General features: G+C 35.9%; 1 protein-coding gene across 5 annotated transcripts in view; it reads left to right on the top strand.

Moving 5' to 3' along the window:
• Positions 1-21,734, top strand: part of RIC1 (RIC1 homolog, RAB6A GEF complex partner 1) — a 47,702-nt gene that overhangs the window by 25,296 nt on the left and 672 nt on the right. Inside the window, exons 4-25 of one of the 5 annotated variants that reach the window (XM_051788228.1) lie at positions 1,307-1,414; positions 2,575-2,717; positions 2,945-3,078; positions 4,050-4,141; positions 5,213-5,301; positions 6,193-6,337; positions 6,819-6,867; positions 7,892-8,044; positions 8,358-8,561; positions 9,624-9,662; positions 9,932-10,042; positions 10,632-10,721; positions 11,351-11,511; positions 12,507-12,645; positions 14,522-14,638; positions 15,507-16,235; positions 16,556-16,714; positions 16,826-16,959; positions 17,971-18,257; positions 19,050-19,244; positions 21,068-21,257; positions 21,386-21,574. In XM_051788228.1, coding sequence (XP_051644188.1) covers positions 1,307-1,414; positions 2,575-2,717; positions 2,945-3,078; positions 4,050-4,141; positions 5,213-5,301; positions 6,193-6,337; positions 6,819-6,867; positions 7,892-8,044; positions 8,358-8,561; positions 9,624-9,662; positions 9,932-10,042; positions 10,632-10,721; positions 11,351-11,511; positions 12,507-12,645; positions 14,522-14,638; positions 15,507-16,235; positions 16,556-16,714; positions 16,826-16,959; positions 17,971-18,257; positions 19,050-19,244; positions 21,068-21,257; positions 21,386-21,574 — 3,657 coding nt within the window. Of the gene's footprint in view, positions 1-1,306; positions 1,415-2,574; positions 2,718-2,941; positions 3,079-4,049; positions 4,142-5,212; positions 5,302-6,192; positions 6,338-6,818; positions 6,868-7,891; positions 8,045-8,357; positions 8,562-9,623; positions 9,663-9,931; positions 10,043-10,631; positions 10,722-11,350; positions 11,512-12,506; positions 12,646-14,521; positions 14,639-15,506; positions 16,236-16,555; positions 16,715-16,825; positions 16,960-17,970; positions 18,258-19,049; positions 19,245-21,041; positions 21,258-21,385; positions 21,575-21,734 lie in introns of those variants that run through there. The other 4 variants (XM_051788229.1, XM_051788230.1, XM_051788226.1 and 1 more) reach the window with 4 other exon arrangements.

The following is a 21,734-nucleotide window of genomic DNA, read 5'->3' as shown; positions in this document are numbered from 1 at the left end:
GTTTTTTTCTGCAAAGATGATACTACTTCCATCTGCTAACTCCAGAATGTCAGAAGTTGTCTTGCCCTTAGCTAGCATATGTCTTTGTTCTTGCTACTTAATAAAAGGTATAGTGCCATCAAAGAATAACAGATATGGATTTCATGTTTTGCTATGAAATCGTAATGGAATTGTGGAATTTGATATCAACTGAGATTAGCAAGGCAGGAAAGCGATTGAGGTATCCTTGTGGTGTCAGACTTCTCTAAAACTACCTCTGCTTTGGTTTCTACCATGTCTTAGGCAGTTATATTTGCTACCCTGATGTAAATTAAAAGAAGTGTTTTGTCAGTTAAAATACAGGTAAAGATTGCATAGATTTGTATATCTATTGTTTCTGACTACTGAAGTTGTACTAAATTGTAACTTGTCTGCAATACCTGTTTGATTCAGAGTTTGCTTTGTTTGCTACCATAATGCTTATGACATGGATGAGCTGGATGACATGTTACAGTATTTGTGACTATGGGTCAGTTTTCATTAAAAAAAAATAAATTAATGAAGCAGTTGGGACATCTGATAACCAAGACAAACAAGGAGTGCTTTAATGATGCTGTATAATAATGTATAATGGTGTTGTAAAATAATTATTAAAATGTGAAATTTAAATGAGGAAGATAAAAATGAGAAGCTTTTTACATCTAGAAGTTGATATTGTGTAAAGGTCTGTTTAAAGGAAGGGAATCAGTGTGCAGTCATCTCTTTTCTTAGTAGGTCTTAGCTGTATTGTTAATGTGCTGTAGGGAGATATATCCCTATGAAGTATTGCAATAAATGTCTACCTGTTGTGTTACGCATGCTGAATTAATATTATAAACATTGATCTGACAAAAGAAGTGGAAGAAATGTGAACATTTTGCAGTCTGTAATATCTGTAATGCATCCTGGAAAAGAACAAAGTGGAGATACTTAAAAATTCAACAGTTAGTGTGAACAGTTGAATATTAATTTATTGAATCAGAAGTTCCACTGATATGTATCATTTATTTTGGGAATATTAAGACAGGCTGCACAGCTCTTGTAATGTTCATTCTCTGTTCATTGTCTTATTTTGTCTATGTCTTTATAGACATACAGGATGATTTGCTAGACTAAAGTTTTTGTGCTAAAATTATGTCACAGATATTCAGGGCTCCTTGTGGCAGGTTGCACGTGACTGGTGTATGTATATGTATATAGGAGGAAAAAAACCACAGGAATGCAAGTCAGTAACTCTTACCTCTTCTGAGGGGCAGCTTGTTTCAACTGTATTTCTCTTCTGTTTTAGAGGAAGCCCACATCTGAAGGGAACACCACATTATAAGGAAGAACAGTGTGCTCCTTCATTAAATCTAGAAATGAAGAAAGTGCTGGACTTGCAAGCCTCTATCACAAGGTATGTTCACTAATGAGGTCTTAAGAATTTTTCTCTATATAATGGTACTTTTTAAAAAGAGAAGGGAAAACTGGATGGAAAAAAAAGACTTCCAGTAAGTTTTTAGATTTATTAATAGTAAGGACTAATATAAGTAGGTTACTGTTAGTGACTGGTAAGTCTGAGGAGGTAAAAAACTAAATTGCTGTTATATATATGTTAATAAAGAGCTGTTATTTTTGTTTTCCACACCTTTTCACCTGAAGCCTCTGAATTTCAAAGTTAAAATAACTTGGAGGAGTTTGGTTTTGGTTTCTTTTTTTCCTAGCCTGCCCTCCTTAGCAAATGTTTGTGTCTTGTTAAACTAAGACAACGTGTTAGAGATTTCATGGAGACATAGGTAGGTAAGAGCAAAACTCTACGTAGCATTTCAGCTTTTCTCCAGCTACCTGCATAGGGTCCTGGAAAAGCCTTTTGCTTACCTCTTCTTCTTTTGTGGTGATTGCCTTCTCTGTAAATGAACTTTGAGCATACTAAATAAGTATGTGTGAGAAGTTAGTGAGTATTGGGATGAGCTGGCAAAATAATAAAGTGCATTTTGGGGAGAGGCTCCATAACAGAAAGCGGTTGTTGGAAGACATGCAGTATATTCTGGAAGAAGCTGTCCTGGTTGTAATCTGCATGCAAGTAGACTAACAGTAGTCTTCAGAATGTTTGAGATGTTTGGGGAAGGATTTAGGATAGGTCTAATTTCTCCTCCATCAGTTTGCTTAGACTACTGATTTGAAAGCTTTTAGATTATTTACAGCCTAGGCAGTATTGTTGATTTTCTATAGGATAGATGAATAATTGATTGTCAGTAGGAATGTCTTAAGATGTGATGAAGAGTCTTGAAATGATCTTCAGCAGCAATTGTTTAACTGATATATTAGCTCTAACAATGCAGATCTGTTCATAAACAGTGATTGCTGGAGAAAAATAGAGGTATATACCATATTTTGTCAGCTTGGTACCTTTACAGTCTGGATGACTTAGATGTTTAGTTTGTAATTTATTTGTAACTTTATATCCTAGTTGTTGGTACAAGAAGCAGTAATAATGTGTTTATTACATCAATTGATTTTTTTTCTGACATTGGTTTGAGATGCAGTTTTTTGGGGATTGACAAATATTTTTGTTAGTTTGCAGTCCATGTTAGAAGACCTACTTGTTGCTACTGCTGATGGATTTCTCCATCTTGTTCACTGGGATGGTATGACCAATGGAAGGAAGGCCATCAACCTATGTACAGTTCCATTTTCTGTGGATCTACAGTCTTCTCGAGGTAGGTTTTGGGATTTTCTACTGCTTACAATAATTACCTCTTGGTGACACACCATCTAATATAAAAACTTAGGCAGAGATGAGAAAATTTTACCGTTTGTAACTGTGTACAAAATAACCTGTTTAAATTAGTTTTTTTCTTTGAATTAGTAAGTAAACATCTGAAATGTCCGTTGGCTTACAATATATCTGTGTTCACGTCTTAAACAACTGATATTCTCTCAGCAGGTTCATTTTTGGGCTTTGAAGATGTTTACATCAGAGATATGGAATACTGTGCCACGCTTGATGGCTTTGCTGTTGTTTTTAATGATGGCAGAGTTGGTTTCATTACACCAATGTCAAGTAGATTCACTGCTGAGGTATGTTTCCTTTGGTATTTCTGCCCTGTATGGTACAATAAGTACATTTTCTTTGGTCTCTGTATTTCAGTTAGCTTTCTACTTTAAATTCTGTTCAGCTACAAAGAAACTAAAATTTAGCATGCACTTAAGAGAGAACATAAGAACAAGACTATTTCATTTGAGCTAGATTGGTCTAGGGTTAGTATCCATGAGAGAACATAATTGATAGTAAATTTAACTTTTGTTTATTTGTTCAAAATGTCATTATAGAGTTGGTCTTATTGTGTCTGCAGCAGACTTCCTGTTGCTAGTTACAAGTGGGATGGTAAGAAGTGATTTCTCCTATGGCTAAATATCATAGGTAATATTTCTAGGTTTTAGCCCCGATCAAGTCTATGTCTGTCACATAATGACAAATGTACTTCAGAATTTGTTTTAAAGGAATCTTTTCCAAGTGAAATATTTTCTTACATGTAATTCAGCTTAAAAAGTAGTATGTTTTTTCATTAGATATCTTTATTTTAGTTACAGAAAACCCAAAAGAATACATCTGATGTCCAGACTTCTTCACACAATTATAATATCTGTGATTTCAGCTTTTGCAGATGGGAGTTTATTTCCCTGTTTTGTGTTTTCTTTTCATTCTTAGTATCATATACTGGGGTTCTTTTATGCAGTATGAGGTTGTTTTTTGGGTGGGGTTTTTTGCCTTATAGCTGTTGACCTGCTTTGATTATTTAGAGCTCTGATAAACAGTTTCCTTACCTGACATCTTTCTGTAATTTATAGTAAGAAGAATGAAACCAGATGTACATATACTGGATTTTGTTTATTTGAGCCATCTCAGTTCATCTTGACATTTGCAATAGAAATTTCATGAGATGATGGTCAACTAATAGATGTGTAATGTGGTGAACATGGGTAGAAGCTGACTGTCATTAATAAAAGCACTGTTTAACAAAAAATCCTGTGAATTCCTTTCTTTACAGCAGCTCCATGGTGTTTGGGCACAAGATGTGGTTGATGGAACTTGTGTTGCAGTGAATAACAAATACAGGCTAATGGCATTTGGATGTGCTAAGTAAGTTTTGTAAAGCTAGTTCAGTGCGGGGGAAAACTTTTAATTCTGAAGCTGAAGTAGTGGTTACTTCTTACCAAGTTGTGTTGCAAGAGCTGTAAAGATGAAGCTGATCCATCTTCCTAGAGACTGTATAATGTGCTCTGTTAAGAAGGTAGGAGAGAGGTGGAAAGAATTCGTTGCCTGCTTAAACTGCAATTGAAATTTATGCTTGCTGTTCCATTCGGGGCGGGGGGGAAATAAAAGGTGGCTGGAGCAGTAGCATGGATTGGAAAGTGCTGCTGTTCCACCTAATCTCAAAGCAGGATTATAAAGTCAGTTTTAAGCAGTTAATCATAATTATATTGGACAAGAATCAACACTTTGCACTGAACCGAGAAAATGCTCTGTGAAGAGATGATTTGGTCAGGCAAACTGTTGCCTATTTGAGTAGCTATGAATATATGTAAACTAAATGTTGCAAAAGTGGTTTTAGTTATGGTGTTTTGCTTACTGCTCCTTCAAGGCAGTCCCCTCTGTATAATACTGCTTTAGCAGATCTAGAGTGCAGCTTTTTATTTTCTTTGATTGTATTTTATTTGGGTTTTTTTTAGGGTATTTCAAAAGATCTAGTAGTTTAATTTTCAGTTCTTGTCTTAAGAATTAGTATTCTTAGTTGTAGTAACAATGTAGTGTGTTGGTGTTTCCTCTGAAACAGTAGTAGTTACTGTAATTTACTGATCTTGGTATGCATTAGTACAACCCTGATGAACTTTAGCACTGAAGAAATACTGACTTTCCTCATGGATTGTCTTGCAGTTGGACACCATAAATATATGAATTTTGTGTGCATATATATTTTCAGAGAATGAAACAGTGCATTGGTTATTATAGAGGGCTGGTATTTTGGATCTTCTGCTGCCTTCTGGAAAGTATCTTAGAAATTCGTTTCATAAAATTCTTTGAATATTACTTGATACAACATTTCTGTTCTAAATAAATTTGGTATTTGTGAGAGAAAAAGCAGCTTTCCTTAACCTCTTGAAACTGATGAGAAATCCAAATGTAGTCTAAGGTATGTGTAATCTCTTTCAGTGGCTCTGTGCAGGTTTATACGATAGATACCACCACTGGCGCCATGCAACTTTCTCATAAATTGGAGCTGACACCAAAACAATACCCTGGTGAGCTACTTTTATTGCTAGAATTGTCCAACTGTTTCTAGGGTATAGAATACTTTTTATCCTTGGCCATCTGTTTGTTTGTTTGCATGATCACTGCTGTGATTGTATTTACTCCTGCATGTTTGTAGTAATTTACTCTTGTGCATTTGTTCTTTTAGTTGCTTGCTTTTTAACTCAACTTTTGGATGTGTTTCATATGTGATGGTCTGGGTGCGTGGTTTGTGGCTTTTTGGTTTTGTTTTGTTTTTGTTTTTTTTAACTAAATCTGAATCTTGAGATTACTTTCCAATTATTCACCTGAGAAAATGAGAGAATATTGTCAAAACTGATAATAAGTATAACAGAAGAGTGAATTAACTTGAACCAACTGACATATAGAGTACTACAGAAAAAAAATGGAGTAATGCAGCAGCCTTCCTTGAACTGCAGGGAGATTTTTCATGTAGTAGTGATGAAAGTGAGGAACAAAGTAGATAAATTGTGTCCTCAACTAAAAATAGGTGTACCTATAAAGTTTCAGTTAAAAAACAAAACTGTAAATAAGAGTTTGAGAGTTAAGTGCCTCTTTTGTCCTAAAAATCATTTTATCAGAATTGTAGTTCTGTGGTTGTGTTATAGTGCAGTGTATATCTGGCATGTTTTCATGTAGTCTTAGTTTCTTACAAAACCAAGAATGCAGTGGAAAGAAACCATGAAATTTTTATTTGATAAATTTTATTTGATAAATTTACTACTTATTAATTTTGATATGGTAATTTTGATTTAATACATCAGTTAATTGAAAAATCAAGTATTTATTTCCATATACTTTTGTTTCTGCTCTTACCATGAAGACAGTTGAAGGACATTAGATGTTTTTCACATGATATTTTATTGTCTGGTTTTAAACAGATATTTGGAATAAAACAGGACCTGTTAAACTAATCAGATGGTCACCTGATAGCTGTGTTGTGATGGTGACTTGGGAATGTGGAGGCTTGTCCTTATGGAGTGTTTTTGGTGCTCAGCTTATCTGTACTTTAGGAGGTGATTTTGCGTGAGTATCTTTAATGAAATTGTAAATAGGAGCCTTTATTTTTCTAATTAAAAGCATTTAATTAGAAATTAATTCACTGAATTAGCTTTTTAAAATCTTTTTCCTTTGTGATCTCTTAGATATTGAAATAATTGACAAATATTTAGGAGGGGGTCATTTGAATATATCATTTGTAGTGGTCTTTTTGGCTGTAAAAGCAAATTACCCTAAAGGCAGGCTTGAGCAAGCAAATATTAAAATTCCCTCAGTGCCACTATATATTTGCTGAAAATATGCTAACATCCGGAAATCATCATTCAGGCAGTTTATGCTACACATCTACAATTGCATTGCCTTTTTTGCAGTGTTGTGGATCAAACGGGCTTTACCATTTGAGATGAGGTTCAGTATAGAAGCATATAGCAATAGGAAGATAAAGAGATAATTTCTTGTTTTGATAAAGTTAGTTCCAAACTCAAACTTGTTCTGTTCTGGTTTTAAGGTATCAATCTGATGGTGCCAAAAAGGACCCTCTGAAGATCAGTTCCATGGTAAATATGAATGTAAAAATACTGTAATAGGGTGGCTGTTAATGTTTTAAATTGGTTTTAGTATAACAGATTTTCAGAAAATCAAACTGTCTTTCTTTCACTTAATTTTCAAGAGTAAGATACCTCTAGTATACTTCTTAACTGCAATGTTGCATTGAAGGAAAATGCGACAACTGATGAATTTTTCTTTTCATGTATAAACCTGATCATGAAGTATTCATGACATGCCTTTTCTTACCTTTGCTTTTATTTCTAAGAATGAACACTTTTGGTTTTCCGTAATATCCTTTTTTTCCTTTTTTTTTTTTTTTTTTTAATCTGGTGCTGTATTTTAAAGAACAGTGAGACACAGTACAGCACTAATTGTAAACTTCCTTATTTTTCTAAAATTATGGGCTGACCCTTGACAGTTAAAGTAACTTTACTCAGATTATGAATTCCAGAGAAACTTAACTGCTGGTTTTTTAATACAAAGTAGTTAACATTAAATCTGTAAAATTATAGATATTGATAAATATCAAACACATTCTTCAAGGCCTCATACAACCCATGATGAATTTTGTACAGCATTTCTAAAACATTTTGTTTTATTTATGTATGACCTAGTTTCTGTGAAGATTGACAATTTTGAACTCATGTCCCAAGTGGAGGTACATATTTGCAATGGCAGTACAATGTAGCTTTTAAAAAACTTCAAAGAGTGGAACTCTGATACCACATGAACAAGAGCCAGTGTAATTTTGGGGATCAGGATTGTTTGGGTATCTTTGCATAATCACACTTAATTTAATTAATATTTTTTGCATAATAAAGAAAATAATTCAAGCTAGATTCTTACTGTTACTTGTCAATTTTACTGCTTGATTCCTATAATGATACATTTTAGAACACCAAAATGTGTGGGTTTTTTACCAGGCTCATGTCTATCATAAGATCATTTACAGTAAGTTTCTGTAGTTCTTGTTTTTTGAGAATATATAGTTTTGGTTTAAGGTTTTTATTATTGTTATTCTTTTACATTCAGACCTGGGGATCAGAAGGGTATCATCTCTGGGTTATTGATGGGAATTCTTCTTCAAACATGAAACCTGAAAGAGATGCAAATAATAAAGCTCAGCAGTTCGGTATTCTGCAGTTTCAGTTCATCAAGAGTGCCCTCACTGTTAATCCTTGTATGGTAAGTTTTTTCTTGATCCTGATTTTAAAGCATATTCCAGTTTTCAGGTGACCTCTGAGTTACTCTCTTAACAGATTCTAAGTCTATTTTGAAACCATGAGGCTTGTTTCCCGTTTTGACGTAGAACCTTTAAAATGGTACTGTGAAAATACTGCTCTGCAATGCTGCAACATAAAACCTGCTGGTACATAGTGATAAAAAAACTGAGAACTGCCTCAGTGCTCTTAATATATTGATCATGTGTTTTCCTTTGTTTTCTGTACATGGAAGTCAAGGTTGCTTTTGGTTTTTTGTTGTTTTGTTTTTAATACAGAGTAACCAGGAACAAGTCCTCCTTCAAGGAGAAGATCGCTTGTATTTGAACTGTGGAGATGCAACACAGGCTCAGAGTCCCAGAAATACTTCGGCACACTCTGAACATAACCATAGCAGGGAAAGAGGCCCATTTTCAGATGGCAGTTTAGATTCTCAGGGTTTAAGCACTTTACTAGGACACCGGCATTGGCATGTTGTACAGGTAATTGTTGCCTATATGTGCTCTGTGCTTACAGAAGTTTGTAGGACTGAAATTTGCAACTGATCTCATCAGCTCTCTTCTGCCATACTGTTTTCCTCTAGTATGATATCATTGCCTTTTTATTGTCTCTTGGGGTTTGCCTTGGTACAGTGTTGTCTGTAATATAAACAAAAAGTTAAATAACTTTTAATCTGTAATTCTACTGTAATTCTGATTCTTCATGCTTGAATTGGTAGGTATTTTTCTAAATAAAGGTTTTTACAAGGTCCCCAAAATTTTGTTCTTCACGTAGTACATGAATCGATAGAAGCAAACAGCATTTGATTCTAAGCATGTAAGTCAGGTTCTAGATGCTGTTGAGTTTCCACTTAAGCTGGTCAGGTAGCTCTTCTGTCTTCTGAAACTGCTGTAGGCGGGAGAAGGCTGAGGCAAGAGAAAAGCTGACACAATTAGAATTACTGTGGGGAGCAACATACCCATGAAAACAGAAAGTGGCTGGGTAATGAGAGTACCTACCTACTTTATGCCAGACCAAGGACTGGAGTTTGAACCTTGGTTTGTATCATTCCATGTGACATGAAGCATCCAGTGTCAAGATTTAATCTGACATATTCCAGTCAAGTTCTCTAATAACAAGGCTTTTGGATATGCTGATGTGTATTTCTAATGGGATTAGAAATTTCATCTCAACACTGAAACTCGAACACTCTGTTTGTCAAAACTTCGTTGTTCCCATGAAAGGATCACTTGGAGGGAGAAGTACCTGGGAGGGGAGATGAGCAAATTATAATGATTAATCTGCGATATAGTATTAGCTGTTGTATGTTGTTGATGCATTTTGATATTTCATGTGTTAAGAACAGGGTAACACTTGGGCTTCAGTAACTTTCAGCAGGCTGGGAGTAATTGTATTTAAAAACCAAAATCCAGCATTAAAAACGTTTAAACCAGTGTTCTGGAAAAACAGGACATTGTAAAAATTACTTTAGGACATCATAACTACTCAGTACTTCAGTGGTACTTGGTATAGTCATGTGGTTTTGATTTTCTCCTTTTTTTTAGATTCATAGTACATATCTAGAGAGCAACTGGCCTATAAGGGTGAGTTATTTGAAGAATATATTCCTGCTTATTTAAAAATATTGGAGGTTTATAATTGTCCATTATGATTGGCTGAGCTCTGGAAAATGACATCATTGTTTTACATTACAGAAAAGACTTGTGTGGGGCAGTAAATTATAAAACATGAAGATACCTTACAAATTTTGGGTCTGATGTTATAGTGCCTTGTGGTGTTGTTCTTGGATATGATATATCATTTAAATAAGTTCCCTTAAATAAGGTTTGATAATTTATTTTTTTTTTTACAGTTTTCAGCTATTGACAAGCTTGGACAGAATGTAGCTGTTGTTGGCAAGTTTGGTTTTGCACATTATTCTTTACTCACCAAAAAATGGAAGCTGTTTGGAAACATTACCCAGGTGAGAAGTTGTGGTATTTTATTCTGGTGTACTGGAAGATTTTATTTGTTGGAATGTGAGACTTGGTGAAAACTAAAAAATATCTTTTTCAAGTAAACAGCCTGTAGACACACTTGGGATTAGGGATGCTGGTTTTACATGTGTTTTTCATAAAATGTCTGAAACACTTATCTTGTTGTTTTGACACACTGATTTGTGTCTGATTATTAACAGGTTTCCAAATCAGAGTGTGTACAGTCAGACACTTACTTCCATTGTCTTACCTGAGAATTTATGTGACATAGCTTTGGATGTAAAGCTTGTAAATTCTGGTCAGAAGCAGATTTAAGTTCAGGGATGCCAATAGCATAAGGAACTGTGAAAAGCTGTGTTTTATAGGGTGATGTTTGTCCTTTGCATACAATTCTTTAGTACTTTGGTTTTCTAACCAGCAAAAATTTCATATACATAGATTGTCTTGCCATATGTGTATAGTTTATAGAGATCATGTATGGCTTTCAGAAATTACTCATATAATGTACATGTTCCTGTGTATAAGTATATAAAAATGCATACATATATGTCATTTGCTTTCTTTTTTTTTTTTTAGGAGCAAAATATGATGGTAACAGGTGGCTTAGCATGGTGGAATGACTTCATCGTTCTTGCATGTTATAATTTAAATGATCATCAAGAAGAGGTGAAGTATTTTTCTTCAAAGTAAATATATAATGATTAGAATATCTGTTCTGTTTTACACTAGTATTATAAACATGAAAAGCACAGTAGTATTATTAACATATTTGCAAACTATAAACATAGGTGGTTTTTGGTCATATTCAGAATTTATTTATTAATATACAAGTAATTATTTGCAGAAAATTTTTATTGTTACTGTTAAAAAACATTTTTTTGCTGACTACAGTGAATCTACCTATTATTCTGAAAACTTTGTGACATTTTTGCATGTTAGCATGAAGACTGTTTTGAGATGCCCAGTTACAGCATTTTGGGACACTTTTGTAAGGTTTTAAATTAGATCGGCTGAGAAGATTTACTTACTTTTTGCTTTTTAAAACTACTGACTAAAACTCCTTCCTTAATATTGTTGTTCAGTACTTCAGATTTGGCTGTACTGTGCTTTAATCACTTGGGATGCAATAATAAAATGCAATGGGTAAAACATTTGATGAAACAAAAACCCAGTAAGGTGTCTTGCTAGAAGTCCTGGACAGCCATTCCACCAAAAAAGAAAATAATTGAAAGTGGAACTATTGTTAGTTTATTGGTTAATAGGACCTGTATTCAAACTACTCCTTTTCCTTGCAGCTGAGAATCTACCTGCGAACGTCTAATCTTGACAATGCGTTTGCGCACATCACCAAAGTGCAGGCAGACACGTTACTACTGAGTGTCTTCCGGGACATTGTCATATTGTTCAGAGCAGATTGTTCCATTTGCCTTTACAGTATTGAGAGAAGGTCTGAGGGGTGAGTGTCAGTATCTAAATGCTTTTGCAGTATGGTACTTGTAAATCTGTTCTCAGTCTGAGTAAATTCTTAGCATAATACAAAGGTGTTTGATAACTTGTGGAGTTGGATTTTTAAACTACAGAGGGGTAAGTGTTGTCTGTATGCACAGGTGTTGTCACTTGCATGCATGCTGATAGACAGATTAGGTGTGGAGGTAGTGACTGATGTATGCACATTTCCAGCTGTCTGATCAAACATGTTGTTAACTGATAGGATGAAAACTGAATGTAAATAGAAGAGAAAGGTACAAAAGGCAGCCAAGTATTTGAATATTTTTAAATAAAAGAAAGTTTCTAACATTAAAAGTAGGAATTGTGAGGTGGCAGCAGACTTGCAAAGATGGAGAGAGAAAAGGTTTGGTTTTGTTATTGTGATGGGGAGTTATTTTAGTGCAAAAATTTAGTAGCAATATAAGATATGCCTGATACTTTGCGACAGTTAAGATAAGAGAACACAAGGAGGAGATAAAGATTCACAGGTAGCTTTTCATTTTTTTCAAGTGCCTAAGCAGATGATTTTTCTTACAGTTATGATATCTTGGCTTCAGCCAGACAGGACCTTTTTTTGTTATAAGAAAGCAAATTGTTGATCAGCTTTAGAGGAAAATATTTTCAATACTTTACCAGAAAGACTCCCAGCAGAATCCAAGCTCTGGAACTGTCTCATTGAAGGGTCAATAGAGTCTTATTCTGAAGCATCTGATGTTGTCTTCTATCCACTTATAGGTGTATTTCCCCAAACTATCAAGATAAGTAACCCAGCTTAGGTTTATGTGGTAACTTTTATGCAGAGTAGATATGAGAGCATATCTACTGATTCCTGATTGAAGAAACATCATTTTAGTCTGTAGAATAAACTGTTTACTGGGGTTAAGTTGCTTATTTACTTCAGGATAGTAACTTTATGTTAAATACTATTGTAAAATATCTAAATGTTCTCATCTTTCCTTTCAGTCTTAACCCTACTGCCAGTATCCAAGTTCTTCAGGAAGTGTCCATGTCTCGGTACATTCCTCATCCTTTTCTTGTAGTGTCTGTTACATTGACATCAGTGAGGACAGAGACTGGCATAACCTTGAAGATGCCTCAGCAGGTAACAGGTTTCAAAATTTGGTAGAATTGGTGCCTGGATTTGTTAACTTACTCCTCAAGGGTTACCTGGCTTATAAATGAATCAGTGGTTCTTTTATATGGTAAAGTCCAGAACGTTTTTTCTGATGCTTATTATACAGACATTTTATGTGTGAATTGGGGGCGAGGGGATGGAAAAAGAAGTAAGAGTTTGGATTTTATTTCATACCTTCTCTTGTTATCTTTATCTTATCTAAATTTGGGGCCAAATCTTGGAGGACAAATTTAATTTAACTATGTCAAGGTTATGTTGCTCTGTTGTGTATTAAAAATTGAAAACCAGAGCAATCTGTATCATTAGGAATTACCTTTCTTGCAGCAGCATGTCTATTACTCAAAGAATAAATAGAAAAAAGGAAAAGATGGCATATGACCATATAAGGTTACTTTTAGGCAATTTCCTACTACGCTAAAATAAAGTAAGATAATATCCCCCGCTAGTTATGTCAGGAGATAGGTCAACAGCCAAACAATAACTTAGGGTGTGAAGGTGAAGCCCTGTCTTAACTCCAAAAATTAGTCAGGCCACTGAGAACATAGTGCAAAGAGAACTGGGATTTTTGCTGTCTGGGCTGTAAGCAAATTAGGCTTAACCAAGTAGCTGCAGTAAGAAGTGTATTTTTTTGTGAGAGCAGCTACCTTAAGATGGCTGAGAAGTTGTGTTGTCTGTGAGGCACGCTGGGAAACGTGGTGGTGCATAATTTTCTCCACATCCCAAAGGCACTGGCAGATACGAAAGTGGTGGCACAGATGTGAAGTCTGAAGGTTTGTGGTTCCTTCCTTCAGTTCCTTCTAATTTAGGGTCCTACAGTGCTGAACATGTGTCCAGAGACTTTGATATGGTCTTAGACATGGGCATGAAAAGCAACATACTTGTGGTTTTCTAGTCCATCTTAACCATGAGACAGCATCTGTATTCCTGAATTACCTGACCTCTCGTGTTTCCTAATTTTGAGAAAAAGCTACTGAAACCTTTTACAGCATAAATATAACAGTAATATTTAAACTTTGTTTCAGACTGAAGAGATACTACTTCTTTCTTCCTTTCTAACAAAGAAGGAAATTAAATTCTGTTGATCCTCTTGATCAAAATATAAATATTATTCTTAGTACTAAATATGACCCTGCACTGTAGACAAAGCAATGTGTCTGACTTTGTGGAGTGTGTCAGCCTTTTCTGTGTTTTTACCTATTCCTTGACCCCTAATGCTTCAAATTTACCATACAGATCCTCTATCCACATATTTTAAAACTAAGCTTAATGCACGTCATGGCAATAGCTCCAGTGACTTGATTTAAAATTAACAGGAGACAGTTCTGAAATAAATCTTCAGAAAGAATACTTTGCTTTCTTGATATACCTAACTAGAAGGATTTTTCTCTAGCTGCAGCTAAATAAAAGTTCAAGATGCTGTGCAATTGTGGCTCAACTCTTTTTGGCTCAGCTCTTTTTGGGTTGTGTATCAGTGTTAGTCTTTGCAGTCAGATACTGGTAATCATATAGTTATGATACTGATAAGAATACAGAGCTTTATTTTTCTTAAAATGCTGGTGGCTTGCCTGTGCCAAGATACATAGTTGGAAAAAGTCCATATCAAACAAACACATGGAATGAGTCTGGTGAATAAGAAACCTTCCAGTTCCTTTGCACAAGAACTGCAGTACTTAGTTCTACCTGATTTTTCTGGGTCATCCTGTATTTAATTTGGTTGTTAGTCATTTCTGCAAGGTGGTGCAGTTAATTTACTCTTTTTATTCTGGGGTTTTATTGTGGTTATGAGTAAAATGATGCATTCAAAAAGCTTAAATAATGTGCATAATATTCTTTTTATCCATAGGCTTGCGAAGCTGAAAGTATTATGCTTAACTTAGCAGGACAACTCATCATGTTGCAAAGGGATCGATCTGGACCCCAGATACGGGATAAAGATAATAATCCTAATCAAAGAAAGCATGTGAGTAAATATACGTGGAATAGTGCATATAGCTTTAAAAGTGTCTGAAGAAGTTATGGAAGAGAGTGGTCCAGACATAAAGAAAATAGATCTATAATGCAGGGCAGTATCCACACTTAAAGACTGAATCATTAACTGGAAGTATATTACTATTCCATGGCTTTTTTTTTTCCCCCTCTAAGAATGTCTGACTAAACTATTTACCAGTTGTGTTCGCTGGTTATATTGCAGTGAAATAAACAAGTTTTAAGCATAAGGATCCTGTGCAAAATTTGGTATGCACCAATGACAGAAAATCTATGGTCTATCTAAAACTATTCCATATGTTTATGAAGCATTGTCATTTTTTGCAGAGTATGTTTACAGTGTTCCTGAAAACAACAACACTAGAAATTGATTACTGAATTTTTCAGTTCTTCTGTTCTGATGAAAACCAATTCTATGTGAAACAAGCACTTCAGGAAAGTGAAATCTGTAAAGTTCAGATGTAGATTTGTTTGCAGCTCAAACACTAGCAGATATGGTGTTTATAGTAATTTTGTCAGTTCTAGTTTGAACTTGTGGGCTCACTGAAGAAGCAGAGAGCACGTTTTTATTTTTCTCCTTTATTTTCACCTTTCTGCTTCCTGACTAAGTATTAAGGAGATTAAAAAAAGTCAAAGAAATGTCTTGAGTTAATGTAAGTAGTAAGTGGTGTTTTCTCAGATGCTAAGGTGCAGTTAAGAGATAAGCAGATTTGTTTCTTTTTTGTTAGAAGAAGAACATGTTTGAAGAGAGTAGTTCTTAGCTAAAAAATAGTTCTTGTGAAGAGGGTAAAAAAAAAGGAGTAATGAATAGTGATTTTATGTTTATTTTTCATTTTAAATAGCTGCCTTTTTGTGCTCCAGTTGTCCTAGCCCAGTCTGTTGAAAATGTATGGACTACTTGCAGGATTAACAAACAGAAACGCCACTTATTGGAGGCTCTGTGGCTCAGCTGTGGTGGGGCAGGTATGAAAGTCTGGCTTCCCCTGTTTCCCAGAGATCATCGAAAACCACATTCTTTTCTGTCAAGACGGATCATGCTGCCTTTCCACATCAACATATACCCATTGGCTGTTTTGTTTGAAGATGCCTTGGTTCTTGGTGCTGTTAATGACACTGTGCTCTATGACTGTTTATACACTCAAACCAGTGCTAGAGAACACTTGGAGGTTCTCTTTCCTTTCTCCATTGTTGAGAGAACCTCTCAGATCTACCTCCATCACATTTTACGCCAGCTCTTGGTTAGAAACCTCGGTGAACAAGCCTTGCTTTTGGCCCACTCCTGTGCCACATTACCATACTTTCCTCATGTACTAGAACTGATGCTTCATGAAGTGCTGGAAGAAGAAGCTACCTCGCGGGAACCCATTCCCGACCCTCTCCTTCCCACTGTGGCGAAGTTCATTACAGAGTTCCCCCTCTTCCTGCAGACAGTTGTTCATTGTGCTAGGAAGACAGAATATGCCCTGTGGAATTACCTTTTTGCTGCTGTTGGAAACCCTAAGGACTTATTTGAAGAGTGCTTAATGGCCCAGGACTTGGACACAGCTGCCTCTTACCTTATTATCCTACAGGTAATGGTACCTAATATATTGCAAGAGTGGTGATATTTACTAATATTGCAGTATTTTAAAAATGTCATACCAAAGTTGTGCATGTTCAGCACATTTTTAATTTAACAGTTTTCTGTTGATATTATGCCCTGTTATGAAGGAGGGAGGGGAAGATCATGTGATGTAAGTAGTTAGTTCAGTGTTTTAAAAAGGAAAATAGTAGCATGAAATTTGCTTTTTATAATCTTTGGTATACTTGAATGTGACTCCATGTGGCTTAATAGGACTTTTGTTGCTCTACAGCAAAAGTAAATAACTTAATTACACTTTGTTACTTGCAGAATATGGAAGTTCCAGCAGTTAGCAGACAACATGCTACTCTCCTATTTAATACTGCCTTAGAGCAGGGAAAGTGGGATCTTTGTCGTCATATGATTAGATTTCTTAAAGCCATTGGCTCTGGAGAAACAGAGACACCCCCAGCTACACCAACAACTCAGGTTTGTGATGAGAAAAGCAAATACTGTGCATCAAACCTTTTATGATTAATCTTGACATTACATAGCTTGTTTGCTCCTTTGACTGTGTTGTTTTAATTTTCTTGGTTTTAGGAACCTAGTTCAAGTAGTGGCTTTGAATTCTTCAGGCATCGCAGCATTAGTTTATCCCAGTCAGCAGAGAATCTCCATAGCAAGTTTAATTTGACAAAAACACTGAGTATGCCTTCTGGCCCATCTGGAAAAAGGTAATTGGTAGTAATGTCATCTCCTTCCCCACTTTGTTAGGTACTGTACTAACACTCTTACCAATTTAAGTTCTAGAAATACATCCATATCATAGAGTTAGATTTGTGATAGTCTCCTTCCACATCCTTTGCATTTGTGTTTTCACAGCTCTTGTAATGTTTGTGTCTCTCACAACATTCTTTGGAGAATATATTCTCACACATGTAAATACATGTGTGTGTATGTATACATACCCTGGTATGCTCGCTGACCAAAAGCATCTGAAACCACTGTATGCACGTGTAGTAATTTCAATAGCTAGTGAGATCACATGCCTCACACTTGAAGGCTCTGTTTTGCTGAAAGTTCACAGTTTGCGGTGTCATAGTTATCACAGTTGCGCTGTGCTGCTGTGCACATGTTGATCTATCAGTGTATTGACAAGCTACAATAGAGCCTTTTACACCTTGGGGTGAACCACTCTAAAGCTGCTGTATACAGAATTGATATTTATAGGTATTATGGTTTAGAAGCAGCATTGAGCTGGGATTCATTATTATCTTTGTTTTGACTTTTTTCCCCACAAAGACTTTTAAAACAATCTTAGTATAAATTCAAATACTCTTAGTCATTTTTCATAGAGAGTACTATCTTAAAAGGTTTGATAGGAAGGGTCCTAGACTAATATTTGACTAGTTCTCTAAACTTGTTTCTCAGAAGTTAGTTTGTAATGGTATCTGGCTTTTAGCTCTACTGCTTTACTTTTTTCTGCACTGCTAATAGTTTAATACTCAATAAACAGTGCTGCTGTTGTAACTTTTGTTCTTTATTTCACTGCATGTTGAGGCAGTGGGATCTTTCAGAGAATATAAATAGCAAGGAATGATGAAAACTGCTTTTGCTATTAATATAGAAAGTCCCCCCCTGTTCTCTGCCCCCCATTCTGGTCACTTGATGTACTGTGGTTGTGGCAAACAGCCACAACGACTCGGTTTTATCAGTCTTGACGTGGTTCTGTGGTCTGTGTACAGGTGGAGCAAGGACAGTGACTGTGCTGAGAACATGTACATTGACATGATGCTGTGGCGGCACGCTCGGCGCCTGCTGGAAGAAATCAAGCTGAAAGACCTCGGCTGCTTTGCTGCACAGTTGGGCTTTGAGCTCATAGGCTGGCTGTGCAAGGAGAGAGCCAGAGCTGCCCATGTAGAGGATTTTGTGTTAGCTTTGAAAAAGCTACACAAGGATTTCCTTTGGCCATTTCCAGTCATACCAGCTTCGTCCATTAATTCACCTTTCAAGAATGGGAAGTACAAAACAGGTGCTGTAACATCTGACTTGATAAGGACTAGGTTTCCCTCCTGCAGTCCTTCATCTGTTAATCTGAATCTGTTCTGTCTCTGTTCAACCAAACAAAGAACAGGCTGAGGCTTGCCACCACAGCTTTCTCACAGAGGGTGTACTTTTTGAAGGGATTCTGTTTAGCACAGATGGTATCTCTTGTTGTGATGACTGTTTCTGTTGAAGTTTCCTACGTTCTCAAGTTTACTGAAGTGGGTATCACTTGTGCAGATGTTGAGTTGAACATGGAAATTGCTCCATGGAAATTCTGCTGCAGAAAATTACTAAAATCAATATTCTTATATAGTCTTTAGATGAGGTTTGTTTAGGTTTTTTTTAAATTAAAAATTGATGTTCCTAATATTTGAAATTTGCTTTATGCTGGAGGGTAAGAGCTTGGAAGACTTCGATGTAAACTTCCTTTGTGTTACTAGTCCCTCAGTTCACTGGCTTATCTCCTTATGGCAGAATTGACAATAGCTGCCAAGCCTTCCTCCTCTTAGAAGCACCATCCCTGTTGAGGTCTGTTGATGCTAACATTTTATCAGATGATACTCTTTCTATGCCAGTGCTCACATAAAAAACTGATCAGGAATTCTTGAAATACCTAAACTTGCTGCATTCCTTATTTTCTTGGTCCCCCAGCAAACTAATTGAATATTGACTTAGATACAAGTTTTAGCATCCTGAAATGCCAGGAAGTCTGTCCAAATTTCTATTTGGATAGCTACATGACTTTTCTATGGTCTGGTTTGTTTTTGGTTTTTTTTAGCCATAGGGGAGCAACTGCTAAAATCTCAGTCTGCAGACACTTTTGTAAACATGGAAATGGATACAGGGGTTTCAAACACACCTCGGAGTCGCAGCTGGCTTGGGACTGTCAGCTGCTCCCAGAGAGAGATTGACACTGTTTCATCCCATGGACCACACATGCAAGATGCATTCCTTTCTCCTTTGCTAAGTAAAGGTTAGTCACTCTTCCTTCTCTCTGCTCATTGGAAAAATGCACCTGGAATTATGTACTTAGGTTTTGACATTTGTGTGCCACTGCTGTATTGTTGCTTCTCAACTGCTGATAAGGAAAATTCAGGAAAAAAAAAAAGGGCTTGTTGAAAAGTAAACTGAAATTTTTACAATAGATAGTGGCCATGCTGTACAGCTTTAAGTACTTGAAGTAGAACATGAAACTGATATTTGCTGAAGTTCCTGTCTCTGGTGATAATTTGAAGTTCAGTATTTTTTCATTCTGGCTAGGAAGAGTGTTCTAAGAGGTCTTTTTATGTTTGTCTAACACACAGATCAGCTTCTTGCAGAGGTTAGCACTGCTCTAATTGCATGAACTTTGTGCTTTTGGAGTTCTTTAGAGTGCTATTAGACATATTATTTATTGAGGAAGTTTGAAAAACTAGAGACCTGTATAGTTTTATTTTTTCCTATGGTTGTGTTTAAATTGCTTTTCTAAAAGCTGAAATGTATGATCAGCTTATGAAAATACAAGGGGGAATTTTATTTTTCATGTATTTTTTCTGAACACAATCTGAGACAGGAAATGCTTGTCTGACCATTGATCTCATTTTTTTTTTACATTTTTTATACTCCCTCTTGTGTTTGAGCTTAGACCAACATTTTCAACAGTATCTAAGTCATGTCTTTTCCAGGGGACATGGAAAGACCTAATTGCTTCATGTGAATTACAGTATCCCCAAGATTCTAGAGCTTTCTATGAGATTCAGAGCATTTGGAGATCATCTCCATCTGCTTGGGCACTGTCTCACTCTATTTTCACTCCTGTTTCTCTTGTTCATTAATTCTAGGGACTGCAGGAATGCATTAGGTTTAAGTAAGTTTGTTGCAAAGCTCTGCAAAAAAGCACAACTAAAATGGGGAAAATGAGTATCTCTTTCTGTTGCACTGCATGTACTGCTGGTTTGCCACTATTGCTCTTTCTGTAAACAAGTATCTTATACTTTTCTGAGCTTGATGAAGGCCTTTGAGTTCAATGGACTTCAGTATGCATTTAGAAGCAGTTTTTTCTAAAGTGAAATAAAATTAATAGTCTTTAAAACATTGCAAGCTGAATTCTAATAATAATAATAATTTCACAAGTTACTAGTCCAGCAGTAGTATTCATGTGCAGGAAGCAAAATTAACTTCCTAAAAATTTTCTACAGAAAGATGCATCTGCTTTAATATGGAAATTGTTCTGAAGGGTAGGTGTCTTCATGACTCACCACTGTAATGATTTTAGCTTTGCAGTTGTTACTGTAACTTGAGAATTCTGTGGCTACAAGTGCTCTTCTTTATTAGAAACACTTATTTCTTTTTCTAATTAGTGCAAGTAAATATTTACATTACAAAGCCTTCAGAATTTTCAGGTTTTGTAAGAAGAAAAGAACTTGATATTGCAACTTCATTTTTAACAAAATTAAAGCTTAAGAAAGAAGAATCTTTAGACAGACTGTAAACTTTCCTACAGACTTAATTCTAGAACTGTAGTAGGCAAGAGGCTATCTCTCTGCTTTTATGATGATTGCCAACACATATTTAGGATCCCTTATTGATATTATTCTCCTGAATTATTTTTACTGGATAGAAGATCTACTGCATTCCTGCAGGAATAGTTCTACCATACAGTTTGACAAGAAGAATGCTGAAGTGGGATGGACAGTATGCCTGAAGTAACTGTGATACACCAAAAGCTTTACTGTTTGTCAGTTTGTATAGGAAGTAGTTCAGAAATTCTGAGTCTTACTAAAGTAAGTAGTTTCTTTTTTCCCTTATGTTTCTGAGTGTTTTTGATAGGTGATGAATGCAGCATTGGTTCAGCAACGGACCTGACTGAAACAAGTTCTATGGTGGATGGTGACTGGACCATGGTGGATGAAAACTTCTCCAGTCTAAGTTTAACACAGTCAGAGCTTGAACACCTCTCTCTAGAACTGGCCAGTAAAGGGCCGCACAAGTCACAGGTCCAGCTGCGGTAAGCAACTCGTGAGCATTTGAAACCTAGAATTGCTGGTAATGCAGCATTAGGAGAAAGAATCACACTGGGACTTTTGCTTTTGTCTTCAGAGTGGAAAAATAAGTAGGATGTTTTTTTCCATATAGGTACTTGCTCCATATCTTCATGGAAGCAGGATGTCTGGATTGGTGTGTTGTCATAGGCCTTATTCTCAGAGAATCTTCAGTTATCAACCAGGTTTTCAGTTTAATGCAGTCCGCTGATACTGATGGAGAAATCTGTCAGAATATCAAGACTGGCCTACATGCTGTTGACAAATGGGCTTCTACAGATTGGTAAGTATTACTTTCCACCTTCTTCTTCATTCCAGTTGTAGATAATTTGTTACCTAAAGAGGAACTTTCATCTCAGTCCTACCTGAAACATTCTGTCATCACAGTCACTTAATACAGTTGTAATTAAACCGGGAAAAGAACAAAACACAAACCACAACAA

This window comes from Manacus candei, unplaced genomic scaffold (assembly GCF_025592945.1).
Source record: "Manacus candei isolate 608988 ecotype Guabito, Panama unplaced genomic scaffold, ASM2559294v1 h1tg000024l, whole genome shotgun sequence".
Classification (NCBI taxonomy): domain Eukaryota; kingdom Metazoa; phylum Chordata; class Aves; order Passeriformes; family Pipridae; genus Manacus; species Manacus candei.
The sequence above is the reverse complement of the archived record's forward strand: the minus strand, read 5'-3'. Positions and strand labels throughout refer to the sequence as shown.